The sequence below is a fragment of the Uloborus diversus genome, chromosome 5 (genome assembly GCF_026930045.1).
Source record: "Uloborus diversus isolate 005 chromosome 5, Udiv.v.3.1, whole genome shotgun sequence".
Lineage (NCBI taxonomy): Eukaryota > Metazoa > Arthropoda > Arachnida > Araneae > Uloboridae > Uloborus > Uloborus diversus.
In genome coordinates, this window is record NC_072735.1 from 164,635,355 (window position 1) to 164,648,431 (window position 13,077).

General features: G+C 33.9%; 1 protein-coding gene across 1 annotated transcript in view; it reads left to right on the forward strand.

Annotated features, from left to right (window-relative positions):
• LOC129223244 (peripheral plasma membrane protein CASK-like) overlaps positions 1 to 13,077 on the forward strand; it is a 166,874-nt gene that overhangs the window by 125,533 nt on the left and 28,264 nt on the right. Inside the window, exons 4-5 of the mRNA XM_054857809.1 lie at positions 10,455 to 10,533; positions 12,624 to 12,709. Coding sequence (XP_054713784.1) covers positions 10,455 to 10,533; positions 12,624 to 12,709 — 165 coding nt within the window. The remainder of the gene's footprint in view (positions 1 to 10,454; positions 10,534 to 12,623; positions 12,710 to 13,077) is intronic.

The window sequence follows — 13,077 nt, forward strand, 5'->3', positions numbered from 1 at the left end:
AAGTAAAATAACCTATGAAAAAAATATCATTAAGAATTTCGAAAGACTACAACATATGCCAAGCAAACAATTCATCAAGTGTTTATTTAAGTTTGAAACTAATACCGTTCTCAGACACTTTTAATTTAGGCAAGTAAACTAATCTCGCCATCTCTCCTTTTCTCCAACCGCCGGCACGTTCTGTACTAGAACTTTATTTTGTGTTATTAAATACAGTAAGTCTTTTTTATTTTATTTTATTTTTTTATTTATTTATTTATTTATTTTTTAAATTTATTTTATTTTTTTTTTTTTCAAGAAAGCATTTCTGTTATTTACTTTTGTAGATTAAAATTATGTTTTGCTACTTATTACTTTCGCAATTAATTAGGTTTAAGTCTTTTTTCGTCTAAACATCTGCATCTTCAGGTTGCATATTTTCACATTAGTATCAAACACCATTGCAGCTGAATAAGGATAAAGCGTTGGATGATCGTGTTTTAATTAAACAGCGCATGTGTTTGAACCAGAAAAAAAAGTCTAAATACATGTGTAAAAAAAATAATCTTCAATTCTTTGTTAAAAATTAAGTGAAAGATTGTTTTGATATTTTTAAACATCTTTTAAACAATTCTATGTAATTTTGTTACAAAATGTGATTTTTTGTCATCATCATGAATGAAAAGTTAAGGATTTGCTTCGCTTATTTCATACTTTCTGGATTTTCGATCATCCGTATTCCCAGTTAGTCCGGATAAACGATGTTGTACACTATTTGGAAAATAAATTTCATGTCAGTTTCAATTTAAACTTAAGTTTTATACATAAGTAGCATATTATCTCTCAGTATCACTTATTGATTTATTTATTAATTTATTTATTTTTGCCTGTTGACAGACATCGGGTACATCTATTATGCACTGAGAATATGAAATAACATTTTAATTGCGTATCTGCTTTCAGCCAAAAATATTTTTAAATAGATACTGTTCAACCACGGATTGCATAGAATTTTCAAACGTCCAGTTAAGACGAATCTATGAGAATAAGGGGGAAAAGTAAAAATTTGATGCACGTATTCGCTCATTTGAATGAGACTCTGCTTATGCAAAAGCCGACATCGATTTAAAAAAAAAAAATAGATTCGTCCATTTCCGGCTGTAAAACGGATGTTTGTCTTTCCATACAATCCGTGGTCAGACAGTAGTCGTTATTCGTTGGATTTTTTTTTTTTTTTTTTAATCCATCGTTGTTGTTAGGTTGTGAGTTCTTACGAGAGAGCTGTATGAACCTTCTGCACGAATTTCTCAGATTTAAAGCCTAAAAATACTGTTCAAAGTGAAATCGAAAAAAAGGTTTTAAAAAAAACGCCTTAATCTATGTAAGAGTCCTTAGTGGCTAAGATGTCAAAAGCACTTGTGCTGCCACCTGTACCTCCATTTCCAATTTCATTTCGGAACCTTTCGGCCTTCGTTTTACTCGTAATTTTTAATTTTGCATTTTATTTTCAAGCATTCCTCTTTGCTGATTCATATTAAGTGTTATGACTAATCTAATGCTGGTCTACCTTGCCGACCATGGGTTTTTTTAATCCGCGTTGAAAACTACTAAATAAATTCTGCTACCGGGCTCATGTACATCGAATTCGCTGAATCCGATGGTGAGGCTCTATTTTTCCCGTTTTTGAGATATACGTCTTTGAAATATAGCATATACGTAATGGTGTATTTCAATGGCGTGGATCTGGGTTGTTAGCTATGCAACGCGTGTGATACTTTCCGGTGACCATCAGTCACTCTCTAAAATAGCGTATTAGTTTTAAATTCCTGTGAAATTTGGTGTAAATGTATGAAGTGTTCCAAATTTAGTTCTAATCTTTAAAATGTGCATGAAAATTTTCCAGATCCAATCCGATACATCGGGACTTGCGCCATTGAAATACCCCATTATAGGTCATATTTCAATCGCGTATGTGTCGAAAACAGCAAAGTTGTGATTACAGTATAACCTTGTTTATCCGGCCTCCGTTTATCCGGATCTCCAGTTTATCTGGAGCAAATTTGTAGAGTTAAAAATATATAGAAAAACAACACTTAAATAATAACTTTAAATTGCGATAGCAAGAGAGCGGACTTGAAATATGCCAAATACCTATTCGCTTTTTATTTTGTTTAAATGTCCAACTTGTGCATAGGAGGCACATTCGATCAAAATAATAATCGTGCACTATGTGATGATAAAAGCAAACAACATGGCGTACTTGGAGTGTCAGTCCGAGCCGACACCACTGCAGCTGAACTGTAAATGATAAAGTTAATGTTTGCGATAAACGATCCGTACTTTTGTTTCTTAGTACTATATATTGGTTTTTGCTGAAAAAAAAAGATAAATCTGAACATTTATGAATGTGCTTTGTTTATTGTTCATATTACCCGGACAAAGATGATCCGTATTATCTTTGGTCCCAGTTAATCCAGATAAGCGAGGTTGTACTTTAATTAGACCCCCAACATCGGGCCTTCGATATACAGAAAAACTATATTTCACATTTGTTTCTCTGAAGAAAAGCAAATTCATACTGTCCCCTCGTTAGAAGTGAACAATGTTGCTCATTCTCTTGTTATTCTTTAAAATGTTAATTTAGGTTTTTTTTTTTTTTTTTTGAGCAATCACGGTTGCTAATTGCTTTTATTTGAACATCCCTGATGTCCGGTTCCTTTTTCAACCCCAACGTCCTCTGCAGGCGCGACTCCTCAAGGTAGCCGCTGCTCCTAGTCGGTGGCCGTCACATGTCCTAGCCACACGCACGCTCATACACACTCACACACATATTCACACACGCGCCTTTGCACACATGCAAACATGCCAACGTGCATACACACAGGTCTTCGCACACAAACAAGCCTACACATACACAACTAGACACACGTAACCGCCTAAGAGGAGGGACAGGAACCGTTTCTAGAAACAAGCGAGTGGAATAGTAACCAATGAGTAAGGTCCTGTCGCAACTCGTGATTGCTAAAAACATAATTTGAATTTAAAATTTCAGAATTCAAATTAATTTTGAAGATTCGAAAGTTTTTTATCTTGTTGCATAAAAAAATTTTCATTCGCCTGATCAGCCTACGAAAGTATAAGTATACTGCTAAGAGGAAGTGGGTAATGAGTTTGACTTTTCTGTGTATCTTTGTGTTTGTCTGTGGCATCGTTGTTGCTAAACAGATCAACCTGTTTTGACAGTTTTTTTTTTTTTTTAAATTTTGAAAGGTGACTTGTTCGAGAATGTTTTCAGTTATCAATCTTTTCAGTATTTTAAACACCTAAGATATTAGTTAAAATATCAAAATATCGCATGTTTTCGCAATTTTGCTAGTGCAAATTACTGGTATTTTTAAAATTCTGGAACCAATCGAAAGAACGAATTTTTCCGCGTCTGATAGAATTTTTTTTTTTTTTTTTTTTTCGAACTTCAAAGCGATAAAAAAAGTGGAATTATAACCTTTTCTTGCAAATATTAAATACAAATATTCTAAGCCTTTACACGACTTTTACACAGTTGGTAAATATTTCATTGTTGGCACACAAAGGAGTGAAAGTTCAATGATTTAAAAATTTTATCAGATTTTCTTACAATTAAAATACTGGTAATTGATTTCAGTTTATTGCTTTAAAAGAACTTTTAATTTTCCCTCCTGATCCTGATTTTGCGACCGGCAAAAATTATTATCTTTTGCTTTTCTTTCCTTTAGCATATTTTCCTATGTTACGCATCTAGAAAATGCTTTCATGTATTTAAATTTTATATGTGTTCTGACCCGCAATATTTATCTTGATCTGAGGTCGACTTCAAGGTCGTTTGTTTTTTTTTTTTAATTTAATATTAACCCTTAAATGCATAGTGTTGCCATTCGGCAACATACCCAATTTCGTCTTCTAATGTCTAAGAACAAATTGTAAAAAGTTGCCAATAACCGAGAAAATACTTACTGAAGAAGCTATTAATCAATTTTCACAAACCTGGTTTTAAAAAAAAAAATTTATTTATTTTTGTCAGTCGCAAATGTTGGACTCGTTTTTTTTTAAAAAAAGTTTAGGGCGCTTAAATATGTTTACTTTTTATTCAATGACGAATAAAGAATCAACTACTATTTAAATACTAAGGAATTTTTGCAATTTCTATCAATGTTTTGGGACATTTGAAGCTTTTTTTTTTTCAGTTAAAACCCGATGTTGGTCAAATGGTTGTTTAACTATAAACTATACCTAAATTAAACCATGATTTTTTTAAGGTATTTTTCTCATGATTTGAACAGAAGTTTGATCCAGAGTTTTTAAAAAGTCATGCACATGTTGATTAGTTCTTAAATTCTAATTCAGTTCAAATGCAGGCAAACCATTCCTATCGATTGCATAGGATTCCCTCTTCCTAGTCTATTTATCGTCATTTATAAGACGTTGATCAGCCTTCAATTATCCAAGTGCTGGAACACACCTGTGTGTAGTCATTTACGTAGTCCCTTTGTGCTGCAAATTGTTAACCTTGGCTGGGAAATGCATGTAAGCAATGTCTGGTTTGATCGGTACTATGTAATACCGTGAGATATTTCCGAGGCCGATACACACACAGGATATTGGGGTATATCATTAGATATTGTGTTAACTGCATTTAAATTATGAACGTTGAATTTCGTAGATTGACATAAAACAGAGCAAGAAGGCGTGATTTGAAATGATGGTGGCATATACGAGTTTCGGAATAGAACGAAACCGCTTCTTCATTGCGATAAAATTAGGTATTTCCAATTTCTTTATGATTTTTTTTGCAATTTTTGTCCTCTTGTACAGGGTTTAGTTTGTTTCGGAGCTATGTTTTTGCACTTAATTTCAATTTTACGTGAATTTTTATATATTGACGGAATTTTAGACAATTTATGCATTTAATTGCTTTCGAGGACGTGAGAGAAAACTCCAAAAAGTGACAGATTATTTACGAGCAACTTGCCATGATATTCAGGGTTTTCACCAGTTTCCAGTGAAAACAAAAAAAATTTGCGGAAACTTTTCCTGAATCACTGTGAGTTTTATGGATGGACATGTCACACTGATGTGGAAAGCCCTTTAGCTACCAGTGTGAAAATATATTAAGCGCCTTCATCCTCAGTTACGGCACTTTCAGATTGACTGAGCACCGAATAAGGCTGAAATGCAATCTTTGGATATTATTGCTTTGCCAGAATTCTTGGCAAATAAGTTGATCGATATTTGCTTACCATTCTGCCTTACCATCGTCAAAATTTGCTTTAAGAGCTTTCCTGATAAGATGTCTTTCCTTAGAAAGGTTTCTGAATTCTTCAGATAGATTCCATGGTGATTCCAGGAAGGTTCCTGACTTTTAGCGGAAAACGTTCTTATTTTTTGCCAGACTTGATACTGGAAGAAATTATGCACAGTAGCTCCACTTTATTTTCCAGCAACGTTTCAGAATACTTTTTAGTGCATAGAGCTCCTGCACTTTCGTTAGAAATTGAGCCCCTCATCTGTAGGCTCTGTTGATGCTATTCCGTGTAACTGTCATAAGTTGGATTGATGTTTGAGTCTTGAAATTGTCTCTCTATACAGGTGGCAGGAGTACATCTCGATTCAAATTAAACTGGGGGTGTTTAGACATCTTCCTACGGAAGACAAGGCATCAAGACTGATAAAAGTGATTGTAACAAAGGAGGATATTATTGATTACTAGGACTTTTCATGGAAAAGTGCTCGTTGTCCTTATAATTTTGTCCAGTTTTAACGATGTCATTTTTTATTAATCATGGCAAAACATTTATATTTTGTATTTTTCAAATGACCTGCATTTCAAAATGATTTCTAGCATAAAAAGCCATTTTGTGTATAAATTTCACTGAATTATTTCCGAAATAATTTTTTTCTGTGCAATTTTCTGTGTGTTCTTATGATTCTGACTACCACAGTATTTCTGAAAGAAGAAATTCCATTCATATTTCGATAGTACAGAAAGAAAACAGCTCTTCTGTGTAAAAAATTACCATGTTTCTTTGCATGCGATCTATCAGTGAAGAGTAGCAAAACATATTTTCGTTTGTCGGTGTAAAACTGAGAAAATATATCTTTCTTTAAAATACACCAGATTCTTTTAAGAAGATTTAAAGTTTTCAGAGGAAGCATTGCTGTTTCATTATTTAAATAGCTTAAGAAATGAAAGAACTGTTTTTTAAATAGTACCATGCTCTATCAAACTGTCGTAGTTCTCTCTGGTTGCGTTCGACGAACCTCACCGGTCGACCGGTGAGTAACCGGTTACTAACCCAGCGTTCTATCACCTATCGGTTACCGCACCGGTTACCATTTTAAGCTGTTGATTGGTTGATTGAAGCACGTGATCATTAGCTGTAACGTGATCGGTTAACCGGTAGCTACCGGTTGAGCTCGTCGAACGCAAGCTCTGAAGTCTCACTTCTTAAACTCAGGGGAAGTATTCTTAATTACTAGAAAGTCGCCCGTTAAGGTATGACGGGTGAAAATTTCTTCTCTTCTACATTTGAACGAAGCAATTGCCTGTTTGGTGATATTTTGATACTTGAAATTTTTATCCTAACTAGTGGATTGCGTTCATAGTTGACCGCTTTTTTGTTTCTTCACCCCCCTGAAATGAAAGTCTTACTGTAAAACAGTTAAGTTACCGGATCGAGTTCAGCCTTGTCACAATAAAGCCTTTCCCTGCATGTTAAACATTAACAAAACATATTTATCAAATTATCTTGCCGTGGCGCGAGTTTCATTGTTGAAACCCGCGGGTTACTCGATCATCGGCTATTATTTATATGAGGATGAGAATAAATCCTTTTTTAAATCACGAGAAAAAAAAGACTGGTAGCTTTATCACGTGACAGGTCTTAGCGATAAATGGTTATTATATAGGGTCCATTGGTTTGTATTGGTTTAAAAATATCAACTTGAGCTATGTAAAATATTTCTCGTCAAAGAATCGAATAGCGAGAAATATAGGGGTCGTCTCGAGTGATCGCCTCACTGTGACCTCCCAAAATCTTCCTTATTCGACAAATTTTAGTTGACGTTTCGACAAATTTGAAAACAGATTGCAATTTTGTATTCTTAAAAAAAAAATCTCATTATAGATGTAGCGATGTGGGCAGATTTTTATTTTTTTCATTCGGTTCGAAGGTTCATTCAATAAATTGAGAATGTACAGCCTCCCGAAAATTCAAGACCCTAATTATAGCTCTTAAATGTCTTTGATGGAAAAGATATTTTGAGACAAATTAACATACCGAATCCAGCATACTTTTCTTATTTTTCTTTTCATCTCTCTGAATTACTTTTTGACTTTCCTTTGTCAAAGTTCAAAATGATCTTCATTACCTTTATTGCTCTAATACCACGAAATGATTTTCTACCACCTCATCGATTGAAATCCATCATAAGAATATTTTTATAAGTTTGTTATTCCCTTGAAAGCTTGCTTACCTAAAGACAGAAACTATTGTCGTTTTTTCCCGTAATGGAGCCTAAAGTAGCAATTTAATGATCTAGTAGTACTTCCAATGTTGACATTTTCGCAAAATTTGCTTGGTACTATTAAGTTATTATTAAAGACATCACATTTCTTCCTTTTTATTTTATTTCTGTACTATTGGTACCCGCACGGCTTTACCCATAATAGAAAAATTAAAAGGTCTTTTGGTTCGCCTGTATATTTACAAATAATGTATAGTGAATTTTCTCTCCAGTTGGCTTGAACCCATGTTACGATTCCACGTTATGATAATTTCGTATCTCGCCAATTGGCTTGTGCCCATGTTACTGTCCCACGTTATGATAATTTCGTAATTTACTCGTCCATCTTATAATAATTTTGTTCTTAAAATTGGAATAGAAAAAGAACCACATCGAGTTTTCGAAAAATTGCTTCGAGGTGCGCACCCCCATGCTACAAACTAACCCCTGTATATTTACAAATAATGCATGATGAAATTCTCGTTAATTGGCTTGCCCACGCTACAGTTTCACGTAATGATAGCTTGGTAATTTACTCGTCCATCTTATGATAATTTTGCTCGGGAAAATGTTCTTAAAATCGGAATAGAAAAAGAACAAAATCCAATTTTCAAAAAATCGCTTCGAAGTGCACACCCCCATGCTACAAACTAATTCTTTGCCAAATTTCATGAAAATCGGCCGAACGGTCTAGACGCTATGCGCGTCACAGAGATCCAGACATCCTCCTGACATCCTGACAGAGAGACTTTCGGCTTTATTATTAGTAAAAATAAAAGTTCTTAGTAAAATTCAAACACACTGATATGCTGTGTTTACTTTAAATTAATAAATTAGGGAAGGGGACACTTGTTAATACGGGGCACATGTGAGCATGGTATGTTTAATTAGGATAGGGGCCATGATGATACGTGGAGTACAGTAAAGCAAAACTTTTTATCTTTTTTTTTTTTTTTTGGATTTTTTAATTATAATCGGTAAATGATGCTAAGTACCCATGAATCTGCAGCAGGGCGATTCTCAAAGAAATGTCCTGTGCATAACGCTAAATTTTTTATTTTATTCAAGCAGCTATTAATCAAGTATGGGATTAACTGTTATGCTTTGATAGTATATTAAAGCATGTATTGTTTCCCGACAGCATTATTTTTTGAAGGCTTTGGTTAGCTGGAAAAATTCAAAAATTTAGCGTTACGCACGGGACATTTTTTCGGGAATCGCCCAGCAATTGGCCAGCTGGATTCTGGGATATGAAGTCGTTGCTTGTGTTTACAATCAAATAAACGTTATTTTTCTAATTTCAGGCAAGCGATTTTATTTTCATTTATTTATTTTTTTATTCATTTATTTATTTATTTATTTATTTATTTTGGGTATAACTTTGATATACACCCCCAAAAATTATGCGCCAAATCTGGCATTTCCTACGGACTTTTTAGGGTTGCTGTTTCTTATTTTGGTGTTGCCAATTTAGGATTTTTCAGCTTTTAGGTTTTTGCTGTTGCCAAATTTAGCATTTTCGTGTATTTTGTACCATTTTTTGAGTTTTTTTTTAAAGTTTTGTCGCAACAATTTTTGTGGCAACAAAGTTTAGTGTCAACAAAAACAAAAAAAGTCGCCAAATTTCCGATTTGGGGGGGTATATCAAAGTTGTTCCTTATTTTGCATCATGCATCGATTTATAACATTTTTTTTTATGAATAAAAATTAGCCATTTGATCACTTTCATCGTTCTGCCTATGTAGCTAATTATCATTCAGAACATTTAGGATAGGCTTTAAACGAACGCCTTAAAATGTTAAATTATGAGAAAAAGGCTGAGTATCTATTAATGCCGTGTTCGCTATGCAGCTTTTTACAGAAATTTAAAGAAAAAATACCTATTGGCTTTTAATAGCACCTGTTAATTGGTGCCTCGAATTTAAACTAGCGCTGTCATAACTTTCGAAAGAAATTTTACAATTTTGAAGATACATCGATTACATGGTACATCCATGCAATCGAAATTCTAAATCCCGTGATTTGAAAAATTTTCAGTATTTTCATAATTACAAAATCGAAAAAACAGGATTGTATTTATTATTGCCCTATTTGTTCTACCCTTATAAAAAAAAAAAAATCATTACTCCTTTCGCTTAAATAGTACAAACAAATAGTTATCGAAATTATTTAACTACCAGTCATAGGAATGGCGAAATATGGTACTAATTGAATATCTGCTGCTGTAAGCCATAGTTTGGGTAGCGTAAGCCAAAGTTATGAGAGACTTCTCCGGTTGAAAGTCATTCATCACTTTTTAGGGGAGATAGAAAAAAAAGTCAGTAAATGCATTTGTTATTTAGCTGCTGCAATAGTTCACCTAGATTTGATGTTAATCTCTCAATAGATGGCGCCACTTAAAACATTAATTCAGTGATGACAGTGCCCCATCTATTGAGTAACTACATAACTAGAGCAGTTGCTCGCCCTCTACACTGATAATGAAATTACATTGTATCAGGAAAAAATAATGGAAAGCCTTATCAGTTGATGGATATTTCCCCTCTGATAACCAACGGTGCCCGCGCGAAAGAAGGGGTGGGGGGGGGGTCCATAGCGGAAACTGTGACATTGAAATTTTTATTGAGGGATATATGAGAGGGGTTTTGATTTCATTTAGGGGGGCACTCGTTCAAGGTGTGCTCCGTAGAATATGAGAGGGCGTGCCCTTGAGGGTGGTGCCTTCGGGAGATGGTCACCCCTTTCAAACCGATAAAATTTGTTGACAGAAGCTCTTTCAGTTGAAAGGTAGGTAAAAACACATATTCGTCAAATAAAGATATATCTTGGCAGCATTGCTGCCAGTCAAGTTTCAGTTCATTAAAGAAAAAAATTCTGAGAGTCTTATTAACGTTTATTTCTTCATTTACAGTCTCAATGTATTTTTCTATTTCTAGGGTATCACGCTTAAAGTAGATGAAGAAGGCCGATGTATAGTAGCAAGAATAATGCACGGGGGAATGATACACAGACAAGGTAATGAAAAAAAATATGTATGTGTTATACACAACTCAATGCTGATTATAAAATTTCCTTTTTTTTAGTTTTAACAAATTTAAGCTTTATTGAGACTGCAAGTATAGCAATAATTTCATGGCCATCAACTTTCAGTTTGTATAATAACACCTCTGCTAATTATAGCTTTTATCTCATTTTCTTTCAAATTGGATAACATCGCTGTTTTGTATAATAATAATTTTTCCTAATAAATTTTTATCTGGGAAATAGTTTTCAATTTATGAAAATGCTCAAAAAACCCACGTTTCTAGAAGGGGTTTGTGTGTGTGTATGTACCTCGTTTGTGAAATTTTCGTACACGATATTCAAATTAGTGAAATTTTCTGTTTCAGAGAAATTACCTAGTTTTTGAAGTAGCACAAAACAAATAAACTCGATGACTAAAATGATGAAAATTGTTGGGTAAAAATCAATTGTAATGCCTTTTAAATTCTTGAAATGATTTGGGAAAGCATCAAAAATAAAAAGTACAGAGCGTATCAAAAGAGCAGCGGAATACTGCGCTTGCCAATAAACGCAAAAGACACCACTAATTGAACCTCTTTGCTGGTTAAAATGATTTGTTGTATTAATTTAACACAGTTTCTGTGCACTAAATTATCTTTTTTGTAAATATTATTATCGTCATTGAAACAATTTTGCATTATATGTAATTTATTTCATGGCATAGTTCAAAGTTCGGGGAGGGAGGGACTTTTTGATTTTCATTTAAAAAAAATGTATATCCTATTCTTAAAGGCAGGGCGAGCATTACGGCTTTTTTTTTTTTTTAAATTAAAACTCAATTTTTCTCTGTTATTATCATTTTGCCCCATATGAAGGCGAAAATAATTGTTTCACGTTTCAAATGTTTATACCATTTGAAGTCATGGATTTTTATGCATACGATGAAATTTTTTTGTTGTCTCTAACTTAATTAGAAAGGGATAATCAATGTTATATCACAAATAGAGTTCACAAAACACTTTCTGTATCTACTGTTGTCCGAATTTGATTTTTCCCAATTAGAACACCTTTTCCTCTGAAATTATATACAGTAACCGATCTTATTATTATGTAATAGTTTTTCCCTTCATATAGTTACCTGTTTTTCTAACTTTTCGGTTTTTATCCCAGAATTTCTGGGTTTTTTTCTCTCACTTCACTTTTTTCGGGGTATTTTTCGCAACTCTAAATAGAATCACACCTTCCCCCACAACCATTTTTAGGTAAATCATTTTCATTCTACTTCCTAGAAAAGTTGAACCTAATTTATGAATGAACTACTGTCAGCTGTTGCCATGTATTGGTCCTTCATTCATTTTGGGAATCAGGAGAAGACAATCGCCTCTTTGGCATTTGAAAAATTTATGTCTTTACAAAATGTGGGCATGTTTTTTGTTGATTTTGATGTATATTTTATACGTTCAACACAAACCCCTCCCCGATGGAAAAAATAAAATGATGGGCCTGTCTGTTAAACTCAGATTTGGATTTGATGACATGGACAGTGTCGGAACATCAACTTACACACGCAGCCATTCCTTTTCCTTTCCCAATGTGTTTTTACTTTCAATTAGCAGTAAATCACGAACTGGTTCCGTTTTCAACAAAATATTATTTCAGAAGATAATTTAGCAAATACTACTGCCTTGTAATTTGTTTTCATATGCACGAATGCACTGCTGTAATGTTGAAAAATATTCGGGGAACTTGTTTGGGGGTTGGGGGGGGGCTTAACAAAAGAATAGGTGGCTTAAAACCAATTTACATTACATTTTACTTATTTTTCCAGTGAAAAACAACGGTGTACCCCCCCCCCCCCCGGGCCCTCAAACTAAAACACTGCATATGCACTCAGGGGCGTGGAAACTTTGGGCCCCGTCTCAAATGTCTTTTACGGGCTCCCTCTATATTGTTCACCCGACATATATCTTACCCCTCATTTAAAAAAATATTGGGGCCCCTTCAGGCTTGGGCCAGGGCCAACAGGTGCCCTTTATCCCCCCCCCCCATGCTGCATTTTTATTTGCTGCTTTTTAACTGTATTATATTATTTTTGATTTTAGCAACTCTTCACGTGGGGGATGAAATTCGAGAAATCAATGGCGTGAGCGTTGCGAACCAATCCGTAGAAAGTCTGCAGCGAATGCTGGTAAGTTCCAAAAAAACCGTTTACTTTAAATTTTTTTCATTTCAGAAAAAAAAGAAGTTAAATTTATAACTTGAAAACTCAGTATATTTTCAAACTTTAACAAAACTGCAAATGAAATACAAGTGATATATTTTGATAATCGATTTGTTTAAAAGTTTATGAGAACCAATTTGTTTATTACCTTTCAGATATTCTTTAAAATATTACAAAATTGGGAATTAAATAATGACTTTTGTGCTTGAAAAGTAAAAGAAAATGAAACAACGAGAATAGGCAGGTAAAAATTTGCAGGAAGCTATGTCACGTGCTTCGGGGTTAAACAGAACCCTTTTTCAATTGTAAAGAAGTGAACTTGAGGATGCAAAGAC